The 26183-nt window shown below is 31.7% G+C and overlaps 1 protein-coding gene and 1 long non-coding RNA gene across 5 annotated transcripts in view; one reads left to right on the forward strand and one right to left on the reverse strand.

Moving 5' to 3' along the window:
* Window positions 1–26183, forward strand: part of LOC105152520 (uncharacterized) — a 178936-nt gene that overhangs the window by 68933 nt on the left and 83820 nt on the right. The window lies entirely within an intron of this gene.
* Window positions 97–22713, reverse strand: LOC105152515 (myosin-IIIb). 4 transcript variants are annotated; one of them, XM_087410584.1, is made up of 17 exons: window positions 12289–21604; window positions 11716–12050; window positions 10815–11096; window positions 9706–10290; window positions 9158–9549; window positions 8706–9034; window positions 8005–8511; window positions 7454–7737; window positions 7075–7349; window positions 6615–6982; window positions 6428–6535; window positions 6097–6353; window positions 5713–5921; window positions 5503–5580; window positions 4710–4874; window positions 2558–2579; window positions 2217–2359 (listed from the first exon to the last, which is right to left on the reverse strand). In XM_087410584.1, exons 1-17 carry the CDS (start codon window positions 12302–12304, stop codon window positions 2348–2350), a joined length of 4224 nt encoding a protein of 1407 aa, XP_087266710.1. In that variant the 5' UTR covers window positions 12305–21604; the 3' UTR covers window positions 2217–2347. The 4 variants fall into 4 exon arrangements, with proteins under 4 accessions (XP_087266708.1, XP_011065172.2, XP_087266709.1 ...); XM_087410582.1 differs by lacking the exons at window positions 2558–2579; window positions 12289–21604 and adding an exon at window positions 22399–22713 and having other exon boundaries at window positions 97–2359; XM_011066870.2 differs by lacking the exon at window positions 2558–2579 and having other exon boundaries at window positions 97–2359; window positions 12289–21421.

Consider the following 26183-nt stretch of genomic DNA (forward strand, 5'->3'; position numbering starts at 1 on the left):
TTCTTTTTCTGGATAAACGAATTGGAAATTTATCACTAAACAATTGCGATTATTTACTTTGGATATACAAAATGAATTATTAATTAGTCATACAAATTTGTGTGTAATAAACTTGATTTATTCATACTTACATCAAAAAATTAATGAACACTTATGAGTAAGTAAAGCTAGACAGCTGACTAGTTCTAGACATGAATTCATACATATTTTCACAACGAGGGGATAGTAACATTCAGTGACGAATTAAACATTTTGCCGCCCCTAGACACCAACATTTAGCTGCCTCCAGGTGGCTTCATTAATTTGATAAAAGGGAAAATGAATAAAAAAAAAGTTTATACCCTGATGTTAGTTGGTGAAAATATTTAATAATTCTTAATAAATATCTATAAATATAATACATTTTAACTGTATATTTAAAATATCGTTTTTGATAAAGTATGCTCGATGTAACTCGTGTAAAAACGTTAGATTAAAAATTTATTTCAACTGTGTAAATATTTTCTGTCTAAAAAATTGTCGTCTCCTCAAATTTGCTTTAGGCCGCTTTAGGCAAGTACCTTGTTGCCTATGCATTAATCCGTCACTGATAACAATAATAACTTATGATAACAATAATAACTTATTTTAAAGTTAAGTGTGTTCGAACATAAATGTATAATGTGAGTCCGAATTTGTTGCTCTCATGTAATTACATTTTTTTTTTAGCAAATATTTATCATAAAATTTCACATTTATTAGTGTTTTCTTTGTCAGTTATGTTTTCAAAATAAATTATTATAAAATACTGTATTCATATTTTTATATATATTTAAACATTAAAAATCCATAGCTTTGACCGATATAGGCATTTAATTTCTAGTTCGTATTGGTTGTGTTCTCACATGTACCGTTTAAAATAAGATTCTTATTCTTTTTTATGAATGTTGCAAATATTTTTTGCACGTGATTGTAGACGTAGCCAAAAAAAATTCTTTAGATTTTGAAATCGCGCAGCTTTGTATACATAATTTTGTACTTTTGCCAAAAGGAAGAATTTAAATGTAGAATTGCTAAAACGATGGGACTTCGATAGAGTATTACTGTGACTACTGCATATATTCGCATGTAAAGTACAAATACATATTTCCATTGGAAAATATTTGCATTTTACATATAATGCGCATATTGCGAAATATTATACCAATATATTACTTTTGTTGCTTAATTTAATTTGTGATATGTTCACAAAATATAATTATCTCGGCTTATATTCTACATAGAATATATTGGACCTTCTATATATATATATATATATATATATATATATATATATATATATAAGAATTATCCTATAATAACATTTAAGTTTTACAATAGATTATTTTTTGTATAAATGGCAATAATAATAGAATTTTAACTTATTTCACTACTTATCAACAGAAAATACATATATGCGTTTAATTAAGAATTTTTAATATTTTACAATCAACTGCTTTTTTTGTATCTAGTTTTTTACTTTTTTGTATCTGATTTTATCCTTTTTGTATTAGATATTATTCATAAAAATGAAATCATTTTTTATAAAATCAAATCTTTTGAAATATTTTCATTGAATTATATAAATTAATATCACTTGTTTGCGTTCATCGATTTGTTTTGTGTCGGTGCCAATGGCGCTCTTCTTTTAACATGTTTCTCCGGGACCTTGTCCTTCGGCAGTGACACTCCATTGGAAACAGTTCCTCCTTTTCTTTTCCTTAAAGATTCAGTCGGGAGATACTCGGTTGGTCTTAGCAATTGCCTAAAATTGTAAGGTCCGTTAATATCTTCCGTATCGTATTCAGCCTTGGCACTTTCTTGCCGCTTCTCAATCACCGTCGGCCTTAGAAGTTGCCTAAGATTAGTTGTAATATTGAAAGTATCATTTTGAAACTGTTCTTGATTTGTCGCTTTTCCGTTCGCTAATCGATTGAGATCATTCTTATGATCTATATTATTCTGATGATTTTTTATCGGATAGCCATTTTGCTTATGATTCGATCGATCTGTCTTTTCGGATTTATTATTTATCAAACCGTTATTTAACTCAGATTGTTCAGTATTCAAAATTTTTATCTGGCTCATTGCAATGCCGTTATTTATTTTACAGGGAGTCTGATGATTGTTGATCGATGTGTGATATTCATTAACGGAATTGTGATTGTCATTAACAAGATTTTGTCCATTAAAGATATTCTGACGTTCGTTTACGGCATTATATCGGCCATCGACCGTGAATCGTAGGCCAGGTGGATCGTGGATATTCGGAGAACTGGTTGTATATTGTCCACTCGTGTGTGATTGCAGATTCTCGTTACGCAGGTTATTAACCCTTGTACTGGAAAAATGAATTCTGTTTTGAATTCGGTCTTTAAGAAAAAAAACTTAAAAAAGACATATTTCAATATAAAACAAATCATATTTTTTGTTTTATGAATTGAGATTAAATTACTTGCGAATTATAAAATCACTAATTGTAAGAGATATACCTATATATACTTATCAAAGTAATAACAGAATAAATTGATATTTTTACCTGAAAATTTACCATAATGCCTCTGGCAATATATATAAAGATATAAATGCGACATTAGTTTTTTTATTAGATATTTATAGGAATTCTCGTATTTAATTAGATTTATTTTTATCGGTCTAAAAGACTATGTCCAGTTTTTTATAGGGGAATTTGGGCTTCAGATGAACAACTTTGAGACATGCTTAAAATTTTAAGGTATTAAAAGAGAATAAAAAATTCCATAAGCCCAACTTTATAGGAGAAGTTTCCTGAATGCTAGAACTACCTAAAGTTCGCTATTATGATCATGTACCACTAGTCTTATCCAATTTCTTTGCGTCCAGGCACCTTTCCGCAGTGACAGCGATAACGAATTGTGTCAAAAACATTGAAGTAATATCTAAAATGTATTTGGTACAGTTCATTAATCCGGTTAAGTCCCTGGTCGCGATTCATGTCGTCATGTCACAGAAATTCGGATTTGCTTGTAATGACGGCGATGCCTCTGGAGTTCGCCCTGAGGGGAAAAAGGGGGAGGATGGACAAGTGGCGAATGTATCAATCGGGATAAACCAGCCTTTGATACGGGATCACCCTGAAGCAGCTACTGATCGCGATTATTGTGGGCAATGTGGAAAATATGTAAAAAACCAGTCGCGTAAACATTTGTTGGTTGGGGAAGTGTTAGATTTCTTGGAACAAGAACCTAGTAGTTCCACAAGAGCCCTACTCAACACATTTAAATATATATGTCATGCCTGTTGGTGCCATTGTAAAAGAAAACGTATTGAAACGAGAGATGGAAACGTTATAGTTAAAAACTGAATCGCAGTCTCTTTGTCAAATCCAATTGGACATTAGTAGGGCATCTTGCAGTCAAAAAAAGTGTATATTTGGCTGAAGAGAGATAAGGTCCATATATGGGCAAATTTCAATTAGGCAATTTAAACCTTTTGTTTCATACTTTGAGTGTCTCTCTCCCCTCTTCATCAATTAATATATATCACTTATAACTATTCATTTGGGGTCCAAAAAGGTTTTAGTTGTCTTCGTCAAGATTGGATTCCAGATACTAGATGATTCGAAAAATCGAATAAAATCAATCCTATATGATACACAATACATGGTCATAATAATGAACTTTGAACAGTTGTAGCACTCAAGGGACTCATTTTACAAAGTTGTGTATATGAAACTTTTTAATCCTTTTTTTATGCTCTACAATCTTAGGTCTCAATGCTGTTCAGCCGGGGCCCAAACTGGGCATAGTCCTTTGTATTATATTATTAGATATTTATTAAAATATAAGTTCATTTCATAATTAGTAATATTAAAATTAAAATTGGTACAAAAGGAGGATGTTAAAAACAGACCGATTTTTGTTCATAAAGATATAAGTAAAAGGAATAGCGTTTTTATAGATTTTGACTTTCTGAATACGATAATGTTAATAAAAAGTTCGGAATCGTAGGGAACACCTTGAAAATTGAGCATGATATATTTGAACAAATTTCAATATTTTTATTTACTTTTCTAGGTATTCCTCAAATGCTACGAACTTTTTAATAATTTTATCATATTCAAGAGATCAAAATCTACAAAAAATACTATTTGTTTTACTTGCATCTTTTTGGGCAAAAATCTGCCTTTTTTAGAGGATATTAAAAAAGATTTTTGTCTAAAAAAAAAAGGAGTGTAAGTAAAAGAAATGTTTTTTGTAGATTTGTACTTTCTGAATATGATAAAATTATGAAAAAGTTCGTAACATTTGGGGAACACATTTGAAAAGTAAGTAAGAATATTGAAATTTATTCAAATATATCATGTTCATGCTCAATTTTTAAGGTGTTCCCTATTGATCCCGAACTTTTTATTAACATTATCGTATTCAGGAAGTCAAAATCTATAAAAAATATTTTTTTTACTTACATCTTTATGGGCAAAAATCGGCTTCTTTTCAACATACTCCTTTACAAATTATATATAGTTTCAAAAAAAATTTATTACAGTTTGCTCTATAAATTTGGAATAATTGAATAACTAGAAAAATCTGTCGTAGTTAAATTTTTGAAGTTTCAACCATTAGATTGAACGCATTCATTTAAGTAAATTTCTTATTATTATCATATAAGTATAAAGAACTTGTAAAATATACGTATGTTGTAATTCTCACCTGACATTTTTCTTGGAGCTCTCGTTTTTGCGAAGATCGGAAGACTGTCGCAGGGCTTTGTGCCAAATGTTTGATAGATGTTGTTCTGGTGCCACTACAAAATCGCTCTGAACTGTACGATCTCTCCTTTCGGCACTCACTTCCAGAATATGACCCTTCTGACTCCTGTATAACGATTACCTCGTTTTACATCAATATAGATTAAAGACACATGAACGAATCACTTTATCTAACTATGAGACTATTTAAACATGAATATGTACACGAAAATACTATAATCAAAGTACAAAATGCTAATAATTGCTTAGAAATAAAGATTTATATTTAATTTAAAAAAAAAATTAATTCTATCGAGTTCTTTGCCGAAACTTAAAAAAGTGTTTAGCTTTTTTTAAGTGTCGAGCTTTTTTTATAATTTAAAGATTCAGGCATGTGTTTTAGATCCTCTTGCTTTCTGTAATGCGTAAACGATAGCTAGGAAATACATATACAGGGTGTTTCAGAATGACCGCCAAATATTTCATGCGCAGATAGAGCGAACTAAACTGATTGTGAGTCAAAAAGTCTTCATTTTGAATTTTTACAATAACAAGATATTAATTATTAATATGGTTTTCAATAATTTTTTATTCAAGTACTATCGACTTTACACAAAAACAGCAAAAGACAAAAGGTAGAGGACTTTGATTCAGTTTAGTTCGCTGTATTTTGGGACATCCTTATATATATATATATAACTAGTGTCAGAATAAATTTATATAGACATAGTCGATCAAATCTATATACGGTGTACCTCGATGAATGAAGGTCATTCTCTAGCCGTATCAACGGCAAGTCCCAGCCAACTTCGTCGTCTTCGAATTCCGAACCACTTGCGATACGAGTGCCAAAAGCATTCGAAAATTGAGCATTTAAATTTTTGATTTATTCGCGATGCTAAGTCAAAGCATAGCGTGCCTTGATTTTTATGTGTATGTACGTACATATATATAAATATATCTACCTGCTCATCTCTTCCTTCAGATCCTGATAGTATTTAACACTGTCTTCCTCTTGTGGCTGCATTCCGCTACGGTACTGTAATATCGACTGCACCATATTAAATCCTTCAGGACGAACGTAATCTAGCGGAGGTTCCTCGATATCATTCAATCTGATACCAGGTTTGTTGCGACGGAGATTTTTGTGCACTTCCTGGTTTTTCATATGTACCTATCAATAGAATAGGACCGTATAAATAACAGTTAATTTAATCAAATTAATAGTAGTCAACAATCGTATTCTTCGATTTCTTAGTATTAAGTGAAAAGACTAGGGTTGAACTTGAGTAAAAAGAAATAAATTATTTTTTGTATTAATTCCAAAACTATAAATAATTGTTAATTACATTTTGAGAAAACTGAATTAGATCTGCTTGTCGTAGTTTAGGATGTACAGGATCTTTCATGGCTGGTTTCTTTCTGACTAGTTTCTCTTCTTTTTTGTACCATCTTTGAACAATAAGAGCTGCGTCTTCGTGCTTTAGTCCTTCGCGCAATAGCGCTTTGTGGCCATCATATATATTGTCATAATTGTTTAAAATCCTCTTAAAACGCTCCTCTAGATCGTATCCAAACCGTTTACGAATAGTATAACCTCGAAAGTCTATATAAAAATTCAATTATATTCAATATTCTTGACTGTCAATTATAGGTGGCAGATATAATTTTTATACGTACGACTTTGTATGACAGTTGCTGCAACGTTCTTTTCTAGATTTTTACGCATTTGTCGTTTTTCGCGATTATTTATGTCTATATTTTCCTGCTCTCTACGTTTCACCTCATCTATAAAAATATTAAAATAAATAATGGATACATAATGTAGTCACTTAGGAAAATTATCAAAATTGAGGATAGAACTCACTCATCATAAAATTAAGCGCCTCATTTTCCTCTTTCGCACGTTTTTCAGCCAACATTTGTTCTGTCTGTTTTCGGGATAACCATCCTCGAATATGGCGTTGTAACGTGACCACTGATACAGCAAACTGCCATTTTTGCTTCTTAAATCTTAATTTTGCGAGCCATCTTCGAACACATGCTTGGACTATAATTATCTTCCTCAACTGTTCCTCATATAGTTTTGAGAGGAATTCGACGTGATAGTATTTTAGAAAAACCTTTGTCTTGCCTAACGCCCATCCATCCATTTTTAATCGTAATAGAAGAAGTCGACAATTATCTCGATTGGCAATTACGCGTTCATCATAGCCGAAAGCAAGAAAGCAATATCTGTACAGTTTATAGATTCGTATAGTTGATAAAAATTGCAATGAAGATATCTTGCACTTCTCCGTTTGTAATTGTAACCAATTTGAAAATACCTCTTAAGAAATTCGTTGAATGGTATCCTATGGGAAAATCCATTTTGTCTTATACGTATTGTCTCGAGGACACCGGTATACCTCAATTGCTTTACAACTTTGTCTTTATCGAAGAAACGTGGACTTTTCGAATCGTTTGGTTTTATACATCGAACGAACTGAGGTGAACCGGACACCATTTTTTGTAATAGATCCATTAGAGAATACCGGAAGTATGTCGCTACCGTCTGCTGAGCTCTCGATTGTGATGCTAAACCTCGACTAGAATAACGTTCCTACGAAACATTAATACGCCGTTAATACTTTATACAAAAATGAAAAAAAAAATATATATAAATTTAGTGCGCACATACACACACGCACACGAACACGCACACACCTTTGTGTTTTGATTTGATTGCGATTTTCTCGAGTCATTCTCCTGCAGCGCCGAGTATAAATTACCGGTTTTCGTGATCGGGCATTGGAACAGGAAACGAACCATATCGTATTGCGACTGTCGTACCAGTTGAATGACTTCGGGTGGCAGGAAGTTTCTGTTCTTCTCGAGAAATCCCTCGGCTTGATAGACCACACGACCAGCGAAATGATATATCGCGAAACAGACCGCGTCCGATTTGGGGCGTACGTAGAATTTTGATTTAATATTGTTGTGAAATTTTTCTGCCGGAAAAATTACAAGTAGTAAAAAAGATATAAAAATAGGTCGACTGTTTTATTCACTATTTGTTGTGACTTTAAGTGAAAAGTTGTATACTGGTTAGTACAATCGTTACCAAGAAATTCTATTAAAAAATATATTACAATTTTATTTATTAAAAAAAAAATTAACTCCCAGATATTTCGTCGATAAAATCGTATATCCATGTTGAATGAAAGTAGCGCAAAAAATATACGTTTATAAAATAATAATGTATCTAGAATACTCACCGATCAGAGATCGATTGGTCGCTCTGGGAAATCGGCTCTCTTCATCGAGAAGCGCCAAGAGTCCCATGGGCTTGCTTAGTAACATATCGAGAACCGGTCTGTTGTCGGAAAATTCGACGAGATCCACGGGTATTCCCTCGGCCATGTATTCCTGTTGCTCCCAAGTAAAGATGTGTTGGTTGAAGTAATACTGTATCTGTTCGTTAGCTATATTGATGCAGAGCTGTTCGAATGAGTTTCTAGGAAAGTTTTCGAAGCCAAAGATATCTAGCAGCCCGATTGCTAGCGGTTCGTAATTTGGTGAACGGCTGAAGCACAGTAAACAATTGATCTGGTTGACCATCCAATCGAAGAGTCGGCCATAGAGACCTTTGGCCATTGCGTCGCGAGCAGCACGAGCTTCGGCTACCGTATTGTTCCGCGTAATTGTCTCGCCTCTGGTCATCACCGAGTTTGATGTCAAGGCTTCTAGGAGATCGTTCTGTTCGACGCCGAGTAATTTTGAAACTGAAAATCCAGTTTCTATATAATTACGACGATAATTGATTTTTTTGTGATACGTTTATCAATATTTATTTATACATATATCAAATAGGACTTTGATCGATGAACTAATTATAACTATGATTGATTCTAATAATATTTGATTTTTAATTATTGAACTACTATAACAAATATAAAGAAGACAAGACAAATTTTACCTCTATGTAATGGAATAGTGTCGATGACTCTACTTTTATTGTCGGTGTTGTCTTGTGTTGCCACTTCAGCAAATTCAATGTCACCTAGATGGAGGATAGCGGCTAAAACCCGATACACCGTGTCTACCTCGCTATCCTGAAATCCGAGTACCTTGAAACCCATTTTGAGCTGCTGGAACTTGTCAATGTGCGTTTGCGACGTGTGACTGTAATGCGTGAGATATCGATGATATCTTCGAAGCGTAAGGTCGAGGTAATATTCCGAGAGGCGGTCATCCGCTTCCAGGCCATCGTACATATAATAAAAAATATGAAAGTTTCGTTCACCCCTGGAAAGTCCCAAAATTTATTGTCTTTAGTTTGTGTGTGTGTGTTGATTAATTAAAAATTATATATATATTTATATACAAGTTATATGTTATACATATAACTTATAATTTTTAAGAACGTACTCAGCTTGAGCAATCACTCGTGATTGTTCCAACAGATATACTGAAATTCGCGCACCAGTCACCTTTCCGCCTTTTGTCATCGTTAGATCTAGGTACTTTCCGAATCTGGAAGAATTCGCATTGATACCAGTCGTGGCATTTCCGAAAGCTTCCATTATAGGATTTATTTGGAGTATCCTTTCCTCGAGGTTACGATTCGGCGCCTTGCTGAGATAGACGAGCTGTTTTAGTAGTAAATTTGCGCTTTCCGTCTTTCCGGCACCTGATTCGCCGCTGATAACTATCGCTTGGTTTTGACGTTGATGAAGTAGAGCTTGATACGCGGCATCGGCAACCGCAAATATATGTGGGGGATTATCTGATCTCGCTTGTCCTTTGTACCGTTTTTGTTCCTAAAGAATAAACTGTTATAGTTATAATTATAATGATTTATACTTTATTAAATGTTTATTACAAGTTTAATACAAGTAACAAAATAATTTATGTGTGTTTATTAATATGTGTCTGTATTAATGCAACAATTTATCGAATGTAAATAAAATACTTACGATACCGGTATATAAACCTAGATTAGTGAAAGGATTAACAGCAACCAGTATATCCCCGATATATGTGTATATCTGCGCTTGCTCATATCGGTGCTGTAATTGATCGACAATAGCCTCTTCCGATAGCATGTCGAGAGCCGCCAGATCATCCATGTACATCTTCTCTGGTCTCGTCTTGCGGTCCGTCTTCAATTTACCATGTTTTGTAGTCACTTCCGGCTGCCGGTGAACGCGACCTTCTGTTCTCTGTCTACGAATCTCTTCTCTCAATTGCTCTCTGATTTTCTCTACGATTGGTTCCACCTTTGTCAATAATGGATGCTCTCTCAATTCACTGGCAAACGGTCGATGCTCCAAATCTTTCACCAAACATTCGGCTATAAAATCCGTCAGTTCCGACGAATATATATCCGGATTTTTTAAGGAAGGGGGAGGATTTCTCGGAATTTGAAATAGTGCCCGCATGGGATGCAATTCCGATAAGGGAGGGTCACCCTCGGCCAACTCGATAGCGGTAATGCCGATCGACCAGACATCGCAACGCGAATCGTACGATGAATCCAATTGCTGCTCGCAAGCTATTACCTGTTTTATGACACGATCGAAGCATAGTTGTATTTAAATTATCAAAATTTGCAAAATTACGAAATGACCGAATATTTCGAAATTATATGCATGTATAAGATTCGCTTTTTTTTCTAAATAGATCGTTCGATTTGCCATACACTGTTAGAAATACAAACAATTCTTAAATTAAATAAATTTCATTAACTTTTAAGTTACACAATTTGAACTTAATTTAAAGACATTACATTAAATTTAATGTATTTATAATTAAAAAGTATATTTGTGTACATGTACATAAAATTTAATATATTTTTCATAAATTTAATGTACATGTTCATTATATTTAAGTAATTGCTGTAGCTTAATTTTCAGTTAAATCATTCATTACTTTTAATTTTGTTCATAACCACGAGTTTCATTTACATGTAAAGGAAGGCTCGTGGTTACACTTCTAACAGCGTATATTATTTTTGTTGCTTTTATTCATTATAATATTTTTTGCTTTAAAAAAAAAAACAGCGAAACTTGTTAAATAAACTCACCTCCGGTGCCATCCAATATGGCGTTCCGACAGATGTGTTTTTCCTGGCGAGAGTCGCAGCCAGATGTGAAGATACACCAAAATCGACCAATTTGACACGCGCTTCTTCCGTGAGGAGGATATTATGACCTTTCACGTCGCGATGCATGCAATGATTACTGTGCAGAAAGATCAGAGCTTCGACGGTCTCCTTCAAGATATAAGCTATTTGGTCATCCGTTAGGCGACTGCCACGTTTTTTGAGACCCTGTACGAGGTCGGTTACGGAACCTCCAGTGCACAACTGGAACCGGAGCAATTAACTTTTTACATAACCCGATTCCGTTTATTCCTTGAAAGATCGACAAATTGACGTACACACAAAAGGAACAATTTTTCTGTATTTAAAGATTAAAAAATTTAATTAAATACACACAGATCTGAAAGTAATCTTTCTTAAACTATCAAATAATTGTGTATAGGACGCTCAAACTTGTTGTGTTAGAATATCAAGATTTTTTGTACCAGTACTCATTATGCGTGAGTTTCTTACAAAATTATTTCCAGATCTGTATCTAGTAAATCTTTAGATTTTTAGCAAAATCGTTCTTTTTGTGTAGGAAAGCAGAAAGTAACTAATTTATGTATATAAAAATTTCGAATTATTAAGAAATACATTTTCTTAATTGATTCTCTCACTCTTGTTTTTCTTTTTAAAGAAAACAAAAAGGAAAAGATATGTATTTATAGAACTCAATTAGAATGGATAACAGCTTTTATCAGCAAGCATCGTTTAACTTATTACGATTAATTGTACAAGTAATCTCATCAATTTTACATTTAATTTTTTAATTTTTTTTATAAAAAAATTCATTACATTTTCTTTTTTGTGAAATTTGTTTTATGAAATTTAATGACTGTACCTCTATCACGAACCATAATTGATCTTCTTCCTGACCAGGCTTCGCTCGCTTTAAAAATAAACCGTGAAAAATAGGAATATTTGGGTGTTGACTCAAATCTCTTAGCACCAAATATTCTTCTTCAATCTCTTCGATGTTATCAGCGACATTCTCCAGTATTTTGATAGCAACCTTGTTGTCAGTTTCTTTATCGTAAGCAGCGTACACTTCGCCATAAGTACCCTCGCCGATCAATTCTTCCAATCGAAAACGTTCACCTGGATCCGGTATCACATCGAAATTGACATGTTGACTGAGACCGTGGTATGCCATGTTAGTTCCACCTCCAGTCATTTCTACACATAATCGATGAACGCGTCGCTGTTAGAATCTTGTGAGTTAAGATGTGATTATACCAATGCGAAGACTTTCAAAACAATAATAGCTCCAACAAGATATTATTTAAATCGTTTTTGCTTTCTTCGCTCTCGAATGTTGAAAATAATAATAACAATGAAGCTTTGATTAGTTTGAAATTTCTATGAAATAGGGTAATAACATTGGAATATCTTGTTACTTCTAAAAGTTACTTACGCGACGACATTTCCATCTATTTTTTTTTTACTGAACACGGGACACTTTTTGCAAAAGATGTTAAAGCGCATTAAAGAAAGTTTTTTTTATCGCAGCCGCTCTCGGTGATAATAGTATAGCTTTTACCGAAGTAATATTATCGATCGATTATTTTTTTACATGCTTTCCTCGAAAGTTTGAAATCTCAAAAATCTTGATACTTTATTGGAGTGGCATCAATGGAACGTTGTTAACTCTATCGGCTGTGACACACTACTGGGAGCATTCTTTTTCCAATTGGATATCTATTAACTCCTTAATAGTATTAGTTTGAGTATTAGGCTTGTATTGGTTAGACCGGCGCACTTTTGCTTCGTCTCAAATATAGGTCTGCTAAGAAAGATGCGCTTCGTTTAATTTCAAGTTTCTTTCGTGACTGTACATTGAAAGACTGGTCGTGAAAATCATTAAATAGTGCATTCGTGCACAGTACGAAGATCAATTTGTGCGAATGCACAGAGAAAGCTACGGTAACATTGAAAACATTGAAAAATTTATTTAACTCTATTAGAATATTCAAACTCTTTTTGTATATTTAACTCTGTACATTAAAATCTCTTAGCGAGATTCCAACTTTTGTGTGAAATTGTTGTTACGATATAAGTATTTACTAATGATTTTCTAAAGTGTCAATACATTCTTTGTGCATTAAAATTTCTTACCGTGATATGTTTTGTCAATTAAAAAGCAAATATTATGTTGATATTTTTGACATATTGTATGACAGAAATTATTTTATTTTGCAAGATAAAACAAATAGTATGAGGTTTAATCATTGTATTTTTATTGCTTATTCTAATAATTTGTTTTGCTATCAACGAGACAGTCTATTTTTCTCATAACGAGGACATGTATTTCGAACAATATTGACTTTATATTGGAAGTCCTATCCAATTGAACGAAGCCATGTAAGGAACAATAAGCTCAGTAGTAGCTTCAAGCAATGTCTCGTTGTAACATATTGAATATATGAATATAAATAGTCAATAAAACTTTCATAAATTTTGTCTTCTTTTCCAGTGCTCATTATCTTCTTCAGCGAGAAAGATTGTTTGATAATTTATAAACCTGATATTTCTGGATAATAGGATAAATCCAAACTATTTAGATACTCTCTCGATTACTATAACCGATTTACTCAATGTTCGTTCGTGCATATCGGCGAAAGGATTTCTCTCAGAATGCTTCACAACCCGCCTTGCTAATTTTCGATGCATTTAATTTCACTGGGTATGCAGATTGTTTTCATAGCGTGACTGACAAGAATGTGTCTTAATTGAACGTAAAACATCGGATATCTAATTATCATCTTTTTACTGAAATTTTAATAGTAAACAGTAATGGTAATCACAATTGTTAAAATAATTGCCAATAGATATATTAATGATTACCAATGGAACTAATTGAAAAATAACTAGAAATTATTTTGAATAATGACAAATTGAGATACATAAATTACGTGTTAAAGTATATTTGAATAATAATTAACTGTTGTTAATGTACTAATAATGTAACTTACATAGATTTCTTATTAAAGGTTTTATCATGCAAAATTATGCACACGCTAAATATGCAGGTACATAATTACTGCATGAGTAAAATGATGGGAATCATGTCAAAAGCGCATTTCTGAATTGTTTTCATGCGCAAGAGTCTGCGCGCATAATTATAACAATTGCACTGGAACTTTATGAGATCACTAGTAAATACCTATACCTATACCGTAACAACGGTTTTTACACGTAAAAGTTGATGTGGAAACTCCTTCAGATCTCTTGTACTAAAAATAATGTGTACAACTGCGAACAAGTGTTTATCTCATTAAGATACATGATATAATAAACGATTTCTACGTCGAATTAATAACAAGGCTATCTTCTGCATCACTGATCAACATGATTAAGAAGATTCAATTTGTTGAATTGAATTTATCATTGAGTTTCTTTGAAACGTGATAATAGCGCTCTTATTAGTAAACAACATTTTCTTTTCTGTATGATATTGAAAGTTTTGAAAACCACAAATCGGCTAAAATCATAAAATCATATATAATTGGCTAAAATCATAAAATAATATTATTAATGTTAGTACTTGAAGCGAAAGTAGTGAAACGTAGCAATTATCTTGACGGTCAAAGAACCAATAGTTATTTTATAAACTATAAACCATTTTTAACACAGCACGTTAAGGAAATATTTAGTTTTATTAAAGAAAGTTGAATCAATAATTTAGTCAAATAGTATTTATTATATTAATCTAACAAGTAATTTTTTTAATATCGCACATAAATGATTTGTTGCTCTAAATAATTTTTTTATTTCTATAAGTTTTGTTTGCTAACAACTTTTCGGAGAATGAAGAAAAGAATATAACAAAAAGATAAAATTTATTTAGTCGTACTGTATCTACTTTTGCAATTCATAATGATCAGTCGTACTCGTTTTAGTGTGCGTTCTTTATGTTTCTTTAACCATTTTCACAGATCGATACCCTCTGCTGCGGACATTTTACTGCAATTTCTACGAAAGCTTTGTCATTCAGCGTTGATTGTTGAAAGGCGCTCATCGCTGAAAATTACTCGTGAGACATTTCACCGCGAAAATGCGTGATCGCATTTCAATCTCACGGTTCGATACCTTTGACAAAGGTATCAATTGCTCAGCAATAACTAATCGTGTACCCTCGATCACGTGCACGCCGAGAGTATTAGAGCGAAGAAACCCGATGTGAAATCGGCTTAAGGGTTTAGCTGCAAAGTAATGTCCTACTGTCTTGGACAATACTTGTGATTGAAAAAGACGCAGTATAATGTTTAAGTTATACGAATGCAACGACTTCTTACGTTATGTCTGGATGAAAATGTTTATCGATTTTATTGCATGTAGACTATTTCTTTCGTTGTACATATCTTATTATTTTCGGCATGTTAGAGAGAGAAAAAAAAGAGATATTTATAATGATATATATATATAATTTAAACTTTTATTTTGAAAAATAATGAAACACTTTTGAAAATGTGTTGTGCAATGACAAAATTATTTTCAAGAAGAAAGATCTTTTCACATTGCAATAATTTAACATGGAATAGGATCTGAATGAAGAAGCGATAATAAAAGTTTTTATTACCGTCAGTAGCCATTAGTGGTAATTATTGCATTTCTGGAAGAAACAATTTCTTTACGAACAATGCTTGCTCGCGTTTGTCCATGATGAAATAATTATTCGAAAGCAAAGAGTGTCGTGTGGACGACTTCCCATTTTCACCTTGCGACTTTTATGTAGCCATTAATTTTTGTTTCGATCTCTTTTTACTCTATAAATTATCTATTATATATTTCAGATTGTTGCACTAGCAAAGAATACCGAACCATTACGTGATGTCTTTGGCGAAGAATTACGATTCGGTTGTGTATATAACTTTAGTAAGAATTTTATGTTATCTTAATCTCACAGGTATTATGATAACATATCGCGAATTAATTTGACACATAACATAAATAGTTTTGATAAGCAGCCTAAAAATCGAGTAAATGCTTTAAAGTTTAAGCATTCGTTAGTTTCGCTTTCGTGATTCGCATTAATATTTCGTCAATAAATCGTTCGACTGATAGCGTGCCGTTTCGAAGGAAGATGAAGAGAAAAAAAAACATGAAAGAAAAAGGAAGAAAGTGAGAGAGGCGAATTTTTACTCACGCCATAATTTCTCCGTTCGCTTTTAGCGCGGTCGTATGTCAAACTGTTTGATACGCAAAAGAACGGGAGCTTTTCCCGATTGTACGTACATTGCCAGCCGCGGTTCCGCTGGTTTAATCTTTTCAGCGTGACGACGTAACGGTACAGTGCGTGCCATCAATGACTACGGTGTGTCGAGTGACGCTCCCACGTAACGTCGCATACGGGACTGCTCGCAATGTTGCCAAAATCATGTTTGCTATTGTATGTTAATTGTACGGAATAGAATGAGACGAAAAGAAACCATGCAAATCATGCACTCGCGAAACAAAATTTCGCGTGTCGAATATTCGCGAGTTTCGAATCGGTTTATCTTGGAGACGAAGAGACTTTGGTAAATATGCTGTAGGATTTATTTGTGTTATATTACTATATACAATAATAAATATTTAATAAATATTAAACTGTATAAATATCAAACTATAAATAAATTACATGAATTTATTTATAGTTTTTCAGTATATTAATATCTTTTTAACAGGATGCCTAATTGAATATCAAATTATTAGATAGCTTGTCAATTTAATTCATGATATTACTACAATGGTTTAATTGCGTTTATAAGTCCGAAAAACCAATTTGGCGCGCAGTGTAAATGACTAAATATGATATATAATATACATGTACATGTATATTATATCATAGTATGAGATACCTGAACTGAATAGGCCCAGGCATTAAATAAGGCCCACTTTTAAATTTATTATTTTAAAACTCTTCTGCAGTATATATTTAAAAGATGTGTCATAGGAAATAGATAAAAAAGGATTAAAGAATTAGAATCGATAGCAACACGTGTTGTTTAATATAAAAAAGCTTGTATGTATGAGGTTAGTATGAGCCATTTTTACAACAATCCGGTGCAAAATTCACCAGTATACAATGTTTCATAATTTGTTATAATTCATTATAATATTATTCAACTTCCTAACTATGGAAAATAATTAATAAATCAATTTTTTGAAATAAGTATTTTTTAAAAATAATGTACTTATTAAATAAGGCTCATTTATGTGATTATTATTATATGCTATTATTATTTGTTTGTTATGTGTGGAATTTACGCCGGAAAATAACGATTTTCAATGCTGCTACTTTTTAAGAAGCCAAAATTGTATTCAAATTGCTAGAAATTTTCAAAGATTAAAAAGTTAATTACAAATAAAATTAAAGATAATTGTAATATTTGAGAGTAGAGTAAGTCCTAAGGAATTTCCTTTCCATGATTAATAATCATTTTAAAACTGATTTAGAAAGAAAATGTTCATTTTTTTTTATTTTTAATTTACTTTTGATTTGGGCCTTATTATATTCATATGTATGTAATAATGTCAGAGTTTAACAAAATTTTTTTTTTGTTCATTTACACATATTCTATATAAACAATATATTTTATCTTTGGGAGTGAATGAAATAAAGATTTGATTTTCACTTATTTCAATATCCTTATAAATAAAATTAAAAAAAAATAAAATAAATTAGGTGAGTCTCATTCGGCTCAGGTACCTTATAATAATTCAGATTGAATTATTTAAGCATTAAAGATCTAGCATTGATCGTTAGAGCCATTATTTCTATTATTGAATTTTCAAATTCACGGTCTAGTAAGACTCTTATTGTATATAAATATCAGTTTTATATTTATTATATGATGAGTATGTAAAAGATAAACAGTTCACCAAATAAGAAAAACTTTAATTTCTTTGAATACGGTAAATTTCAATAATGAGTCGTTGTGAAAAATTCGATGTAAATTCAATCATAAATTGCTGCGGCTTCTAGTAAGGATAATTCCTGTCTGAGCTACTTCTAGTATTTTACTATTCTTACACTTAATATAAATTTCTTTTCAATAATTTCTGGTATCATCATATGTTGGTATGCCTTTTTGCTTTAGTTAAATGACAAAAATGTGTTGAATTAATTTTTGGACATTGTATTTTATTCGAAAATCAAAATATTGGAACTTTTATTTGCTTCTATAGAAATTAGATCGTCTAGAATATCTTATAGTACTTATTTAACGAACCATTGCCGGGAAAATTTTTTAAAGGAGGTGAATGTTAAGATAGATGAGCCAGTTTCTTTTAACGATCGAAATTTTCAAACGAACCACGAAGCGTCGCTCTATTAACTATACGTTCGTCATCGTTAAAAACCTCCATGGTAAGAAAATCGAATTGTGCAGAGTAGAGAAGTTTGCGCGATTCGCGACGGAATGTTTTGCACCACAAAAGAGTTGTGTAACATGGTATATAACGAATCATGGAAGTAATTACCGCCTTTTCTATAAGCCAAAACATGGAACGTGTGACCCAACTTCTTTGTATGTAAATGAAGTAGCAGTATTTACAACATGAAGTTACGCTGCCTACCTATAGAAACGTTGCTTGAAGGAAAAGATACGTGTAACATCAAGATATGAGTATACGAAAGTATAATCGACATTTAAGTGCTTCGCTGAGCGATGCCATTATATGGAGAATGAAAGAAAAGGCAAAAAAAAAAAACGTATTTATGGCGTTGTCATCTTATATGATTTCGTTATTTGTCAGCCACCTTCATGCTTTGATTATATGTGAGAGGAAGCAAGATGTGCGTTTTATTCCGTTTTGCGTATTCATACGTGACGTGATGTGAGAAACTTTTTATAAGATTAATTACAAATGAGATACATAGATATCTGTTTTATATTTAGAGTAACGTGTGAAATAAACTTGGAAATAAAAGTCGCGACTTAAGAATTTCAGAATTTATGATCTCGCTGGAAGATTGTACATAATATTCTTTGTTTTACAAAAATAATTTTCATAGAAGAAATTGCGATACTTTTATACGTAAAATTCAACTGTGGCCTTTTATGACCGTAAATCGTAGTTGATGTTATCCTAGTTGTCTTGAAAACAGAACCATTTGAATCATAGAAAGAATCATGCGGTCACACTAAAAAGTGATTCTCACTTGACATACAATAGACTTGAAATGAATAGAAGTCAAGTCAGGGCAGACAAAGAAGGATATTTCCATGTCGGGGAAACTACGAAGAGGACAAAAAGAGGGAGTAATTAGTTTTAGAAGAAAGTTAAACGATATCCGTGGAGGAGGCAGAGGTAGCAATCAACAAGAATATTCAGAGCCGAACGGCCATGTCATAGATTATTGACTTCAGTTTCTTTTCTCATGATTTACGTCTTTCTCTTATCGTTTATTAAAATGTATATTAATATTTTTTGAAAAATTAGGTTCCCCTAATTCCTTGAATTGATGTCGCAATAATGAAGATTTACGTTACAAACGAGTTGTAACGATTCAACGACATAAATACAAATTTACATAGAATATTATTAAAGTAGCTGTTGGGTTTTATAATTAATTTAAGAAACAAAATTATTTTTATACAAAATTATGTATATTTATTCATCTTAAACTATTATGGCATTTTGTGTAACATTAAATTTGCAATTATAAAATTATTTGTGAGATCTCGGTAGCGAAATCAATCTTCTCAAGGAAATGGAAACGCACTTCCCGAATGCAACGGTGCGCGAGAAAAAAGTCATGTAACAGTATCCGCTGTTACATTGTACCGTACTGAATACTATTATTTTTTACGATGCGTTTGTGCTCCTCCTTTCATAACGCATGCAGGGAAAGTAACGAAAAATCTTATGTGGAAGTTCGTATGCAGTTAAACAAGTTCAATAACATTATGACAAAAAGGAAAATGATTTATAAGAAAAGGAAAAATCTGACAACAAAAATAAAGGAAATGAATTAAGAGTACATCTGATTGCGAGGAATAGTTACTTCTCGCATGGTTGTCTGATGAAATTATTTCCTACTGCTAAAATAATGGAATTGTGTTTCTTTTCATGCTTTCCCTGACGCAATCATTTCCTTGCGATTGCAATGAAGATATTCATAGACCTTCTTCCTACGATGTATGATTGACAGCGTAAAAACATCTTTTATATATATGTTCAAGTATCATTATATTTAGTTTTGAAATAAGATATATTAGGAACGCAAAAATGACAGAAAAGATCATTAAGACAAGATGCAAAGTTTGATTAATTCAATTTTCTTTTAAAAGTACGTATGTATAACCTTAACCGATATTGCAGTTTTAGCATACTTATATCGCTTCTATTAATTTTCTTTTTTACTATGATCGTAAGATTACTATAATTATGGAGTAAAGCAAAGTAACGAGACATACTTTCTGAATAATAAATTATCATTATCTGAACAAAAAAGCATTTATTACATATAGATTCTATATACATGGTGGTAATTATGGATTTAGACGTACTACGTCGAGGATATTGTTTCCTCGAAAGTTGCTCACATAACTCGTATGTAACAGATATTTGATTAGCCGTGTTACCGGCGCTACGTGTTTGGTAAAGTGCGCTCCGCTCGGTTCATTTAATTATCTATCTATATATACCCTATAATCTTGATTATATGCAATTTCGCGGATATGCGACACTTGTGAAAGTAGGAAAATTTCTATCACATCGTCTAGTTAAAGGTATATTGATTGAAGAATATACCATTAAAATTGAACATAATTAAAACGAAACATAAACACATTCTAAAATATGTATGATAATTAATCAGAAAACTAATACTATAAGAATTCTAGATAGATGAAAGGTAGTCTTGAAGAATTACGTAATATATGCGAATGATGATAGTGTAGACTGATGAGTAGACGAACAGAACGAACATATGTTACTCTTGGGAGTGTTGGAAGATCTTCTCTCTTGATTTACGAAACTCGCGTGACCACTGTTCACATAACTGGTTTTTATCAGTTTATTAGGTTATTACCATTTACTACACGTGAATACATTGACGTTACTGTATACGATACCGAGAAAGTTTTCAAGCGTTGCGATGCCCTTCGCCGTGAGCGATTTTACGTTCCAAAAAAGTGTCCATGACTTTCCTTGCGAATTCAAGGTGCAATGTTCAGCATATGTCTCTCTTAAGAGAACACATTTCTCTAAATATGCACTGTTAAATCTGTAGTGTCAAATTTAACTTAATGTGAATCACCACTGTTCTTACTAAATATATCGTTATTTTTTACTAAAACGATAATTACATTTGGCACTATATCGTGTTATTTTGACACTACATAGTTATATAATTGATGTATAATGTTGTGTATAATGTTAAATATAATCATTTTAGTATAAAATAACGATATAATTGAATAGGAGCAGTGGCGACTCACATTAAGTTAAATTTAACACTATAGATTTAACAATGTGCAACTCACCATTATATTACAGTAAATAGAAATATGATTCGCGAGAAATAAATGTTCAAGTAGTTTTTAGAAAATAATTTTTTAAACCTTTGTCTTATTCAAGCTAAAATAAATCTTTGTGATACATTGTTATTATTATTACGAAAAACGATAACAATATTATAATATACTTCGATAAGATTTTCTGATAAGAGTCTGAATCAATAATCCTTCCTTTATTAGATATCGTATGTTATATTCAATGTAATAGTATTTCTCATGACTTTTTATTAAAAAATATATTTACAGTATAAACTTTTTAATATCAATATAAATTGTTATATGGATGCTAAAAAGTTTATAATCTATAATAAATTAATATATTATATAATACAAAAAATTTATGCATTAATATTTTTCTAATATTAATAATAAATTTTTGTTATGTATGTTATTTGATTGAATAAACATTATTTATTACTTAAAACTTGTGACATAAAGTAGAGCAGTATAGAATAATATTGTTTTCATGTATAATTCAACAGTAATTGTACACATTATATAAATCGCGATATAATTAATATTATTGAAATTGGATGACGTGCACATTGCAGTGAGATAATTATGAATAATCTAAATATTTAATTTGATAATTACTACAGGATTCGCGTGCTAGTTACACACACACACACACACACACACACACACACACACACACACACACATCGATATTGAACTATGAACTGTTATATGTACACACATAAAATAGTTACCGAGATTGCAATTAATAGTATCGAACGTTGTCTTAATGATTATCACTTGATTCTCATTTTTATCGTCAAGTCTTAGGATTGACGATTGTTAGTATTATATTTGTTTCATGGAAAACAATTTGTGCGCAAATGCATCACAGATATTTTGAATACTTACTGATGTTATAGTTATTTCATATGATTATATTACTATGTATTTTATTACTCTCCTTATATTCACCATTAATATCGCGCATTACATGATTTCCTGATTAACGTTTAAATCTAAGAAAAACACAACTGTCAACTGTAGTTGGCATTACTCACGTGTTTCGGTGAATCTTCTTCAGTAGTAAAAGATAGAGCTATTCAGTCCGCGTCGCGATGAGAACACGAAAAATAAATAATGCACGCAAGAAATTGTCGCAACGCAATAACGGTCAACGGAGTGAACCAAGTTGTAAATTCACTCGCGTGTCAGGTACACAGAAAGAACAATCATGTTAGAATCGGCGAGTTCACCACGGTACTTTAGACCACCGACTGACTTTGACCAGTTGCCGATTGTAAAATGCTACGGAACAGTATCACCTGGTGAAGAGCGCGGCTGCACGAGTGCCCGGCGTCTTGAACGTGACGCCGGTCGCTCGCGTTCGAAGGAAACCACGTTGGTAGCCCCTCTCCATTCCACTTCATCGTAGGTCTTCGTCCGCTACGCGCTTCTTCTCTCTTCCGGCAGTTGGGTCATTTCATGGATTCCTCGTCGCAAGCAGATTTATCTTCGGTATCAGTTCAATGAAATTCTGTTGAAATATTTTTTATGTTACTCTCTGAGCTTTTCAGATTATTCATATTTTCTCTCGTTTTGTTAGCCGCAAAAGCGGATGCAAAAATAAGAGATTAGAAATGCACGTATATATTGAATGTGATTGAAAGTTTCTGGTTAAAAGTCGATGCTCGCACTGTGTCTATCCGCCGTTAAACAACTGAGAGTGTGCGAAATTGATGTATATATATCTTCAGAGAGGATCACAGAGCTGATCGCATAACGTTCATTAATCATTAAGGAAAGTGTTGCCCGACTGATTAGGCATCGTTCGCATAATACTATACTGAGGATAGTCTCGGTATTCATTCTCGCTTTGATTTGTACTTCTCCCATCATCTTGTCTTCCAATACATATATCATAGGTGCTCGTTACGATCGGTTGAACTCAAGATTAGCTTTCACTCGTTCATTATTTTTACGTTAAGGTCTTACTATTATCAGAATCAAATCAATAACACATGGTCATGATAATATTAAATACAATAGTTATTAACTTGGATCGAATGGTTTATTTGTCGCACTTTGCCATTTATCAATTTTTATTTTTTATTGTTCATGATGTCATTTTAATCGTTTTGTTCGTACTGTTATTCTCTTATTGTTATTCAATCCCAGAAAATTACATTTAATTGTGATGCCGATGCACGTAACGGACATTTTATTGTGTAATATCTGGCATAATCACATAGTCTCTGTAAATAATGAAAAGGCCTTAGAATGACAGTGGTGTTCGAAGCTTTTCATTACTCCTGAATCCTTTGCTACTTTCTACGTATATGGGAATAAAGGCGATTCTTCTCTTAAAGTAACAACGTTACAGTAATCTGACGATACCTACACGCAAGTATTCGATTGCGGAGTTTTCAGTTGTTAAAACGCAATAAGCTCTCATTATTCACTTACGGTCGAAATATATTCCTCTCGCCGGCATTTTTTTAAAGGTCGCGCGAACGGCGGGTACGCGTTCATGGAAGCGTAGAATATCGGCGCGGCCGATAAGCGAGATAACGTTCCTCTACCTCGACGTTACAGTCGGATAAGTCGGAGTTCAACGATGCGTGATAAGTACTTGCTTTACTCCTCTCGCTGACATTCCCAGCTCGACATATGTGCGTGTTCGCAGATAACGAGCGTACGGATATACTTACAGGCTGAGTTGCAGAAAGCGACTATCTACTACTAATGACTCAACCAAGAATCAAACGGTATCGATATACTTATACTTGTATGATCGACGTTCTGATAACATTTGTAAAACGTCATCTTTATAAGTGACTGTCATCAGCAGAAAGATATTAAAACGGTTACTGATGTTTAAGATTACTATACCATGTCATACTACGTATAATGCTAGGTGAAATTTAGTACATGTTTACAAAGTTATAGTTAATAATAATGCCTTTATGCAATTTATGCGTTTAGCGGCTCTGATGTAGTTTCAAATGTTCGTACACAAACAACTAACTTTTCGTATGAATAGATGGCTAAATTAAGACATTAAATTACTCATGCATTGATTAATGCTAATCAGTAGTTAAATCAATCTTTGCTCATCTGTATACAATCAAAATTACGAAGACAGAAAATATAAATGAAAAAAAATGAACTATGATTATAGACGTTTATATTCCTGACGTTAATAGGTTTCTTAATATATTCTTTTGAATTATTTATTATAATGTATACATTGGTATAGTGTATTGAGGCATCAATTTTTATAAGTTATAATTGAGAAAGCTTTTCACAAGCTTATATGGACAAATGAACGATGGAACTATTCCTGAATTAATTTTAAATAAATTTTAATATAAAATAGTCTAATATAAAATATGTATATGCAGGATGTCCCAAAATAATCGCCAAATATTTCATGTGCTGGTAGAGAGGATCAAATTGAAAAGTCCTCTACTATTTTGCAATTTTCGCAATAAGATATTAATTATTAAAAATTGCCTAATATATTGGTTTTTTAATAATTTTTTACTCAAATACAATCAACTTTATAGAAAAATAGCAAGGGAAAAAAATTGTTTATTTTCTTCTCATAGAGTTCCGAGAATGTTTTCAGAATATTTCAGTGCCGCATTTTCTCATGTTGGTAAAAATAATTGCCAAAAGAAAAATATAGTAAAGAAAAAATTGATAAAAAATTCTGAAGACTTTTTGACTCAGTTTAGTCCTCTCTACTAGCACATGAAATATTTGACGATTATTCTGGGACACTCTGTATAGACTTTATTTAAATTTGAAGCTTAACTAGGATATATGATAATAAAAATTCCAGTAAATAATAATATCCATCCAATATTTTCAAATTTAAATGAACAAAGAAAAATCGACTTAATTATAAATATTAAAAATTATAAATATTAAAAATAAATTTAGACAGTAATAATTACATAAACATAAAATACTTTCATAAAATAGAAATCGTAAATATCCTATATTTATATATGGTATGTAATTTCATTTCAAATATTAAAAATTAAAATTTTTTAATTAAAGTTATAAAAAGAAAACATAAATTATTGTATATTAAATTTAAATATATTCCATCATGTACATACAGCACATGAAGTATGTGTCTCAGTATTGAACGATCTTATGGATTGCTGGTACTACAGTGTACTAATCAGTGAATGATAATATGGTTTCAAAGAGATTCATCAATATTATATAGCACGTGAAAATGTGTAGTGAAAACGTGTACAGCATGCACATTTGATAATTTTAGAAAGCATTGATAATATATACAATAGTTTTTAAAAAATACATTTTTTTTACTATATAACATTTTTTTTCAAATAGATTTTACTAATATTATTTATGATTTTAATATTTTCTTATTAAAAAGTTATTATTTTATGTTGCTTATCAATAATATATAACTTATTGATTTTTTCTGGGAATTCTGTTAAAGGTATTTTGCGCTTATTAGATGGAGCAAGGAGTCTGTCAAACATATGTAAGAATTTACAGAAATCTATTTTACCATTAATCGAGAAATAAAACAAAAAATATATGTTTTAAAATCGACATAATATTAATATAATAATAATAATTTCATAATTTTTTTTCTTTATATTTTTCGATATGTTTATGACATAATGATGATACATAATGATATACAATTAATGTTTATTATATTATATGTATCATGTATATAAATTCTTTTATTTTATTACTTTGTCATAATAAAGATAATTATCATTAATTGTGATATAATATAATAATATTTATCCCGTATTTATAAGTATTTATTTTTATATAATTTTTAAATATT

The sequence above is a fragment of the Acromyrmex echinatior genome, chromosome 10 (assembly GCF_024713525.1).
Source record: "Acromyrmex echinatior isolate Ae372 chromosome 10, ASM2471352v2, whole genome shotgun sequence".
NCBI classification, from domain to species: Eukaryota; Metazoa; Arthropoda; class Insecta; order Hymenoptera; family Formicidae; genus Acromyrmex; species Acromyrmex echinatior.

Coding starts and splice junctions, on each gene's coding strand:
- LOC105152515 (XM_011066870.2), bottom strand. Junction 6,354..6,427: donor AGCAACTGTCATACAAAGTC/GTACGTATAAAA, acceptor ATTTTTATATAG/ACTTTCGAGGTTATACTATT. Junction 4,875..5,502: donor AATGACCTTCATTCATCGAG/GTACACCGTATA, acceptor ATCGTTATACAG/GAGTCAGAAGGGTCATATTC.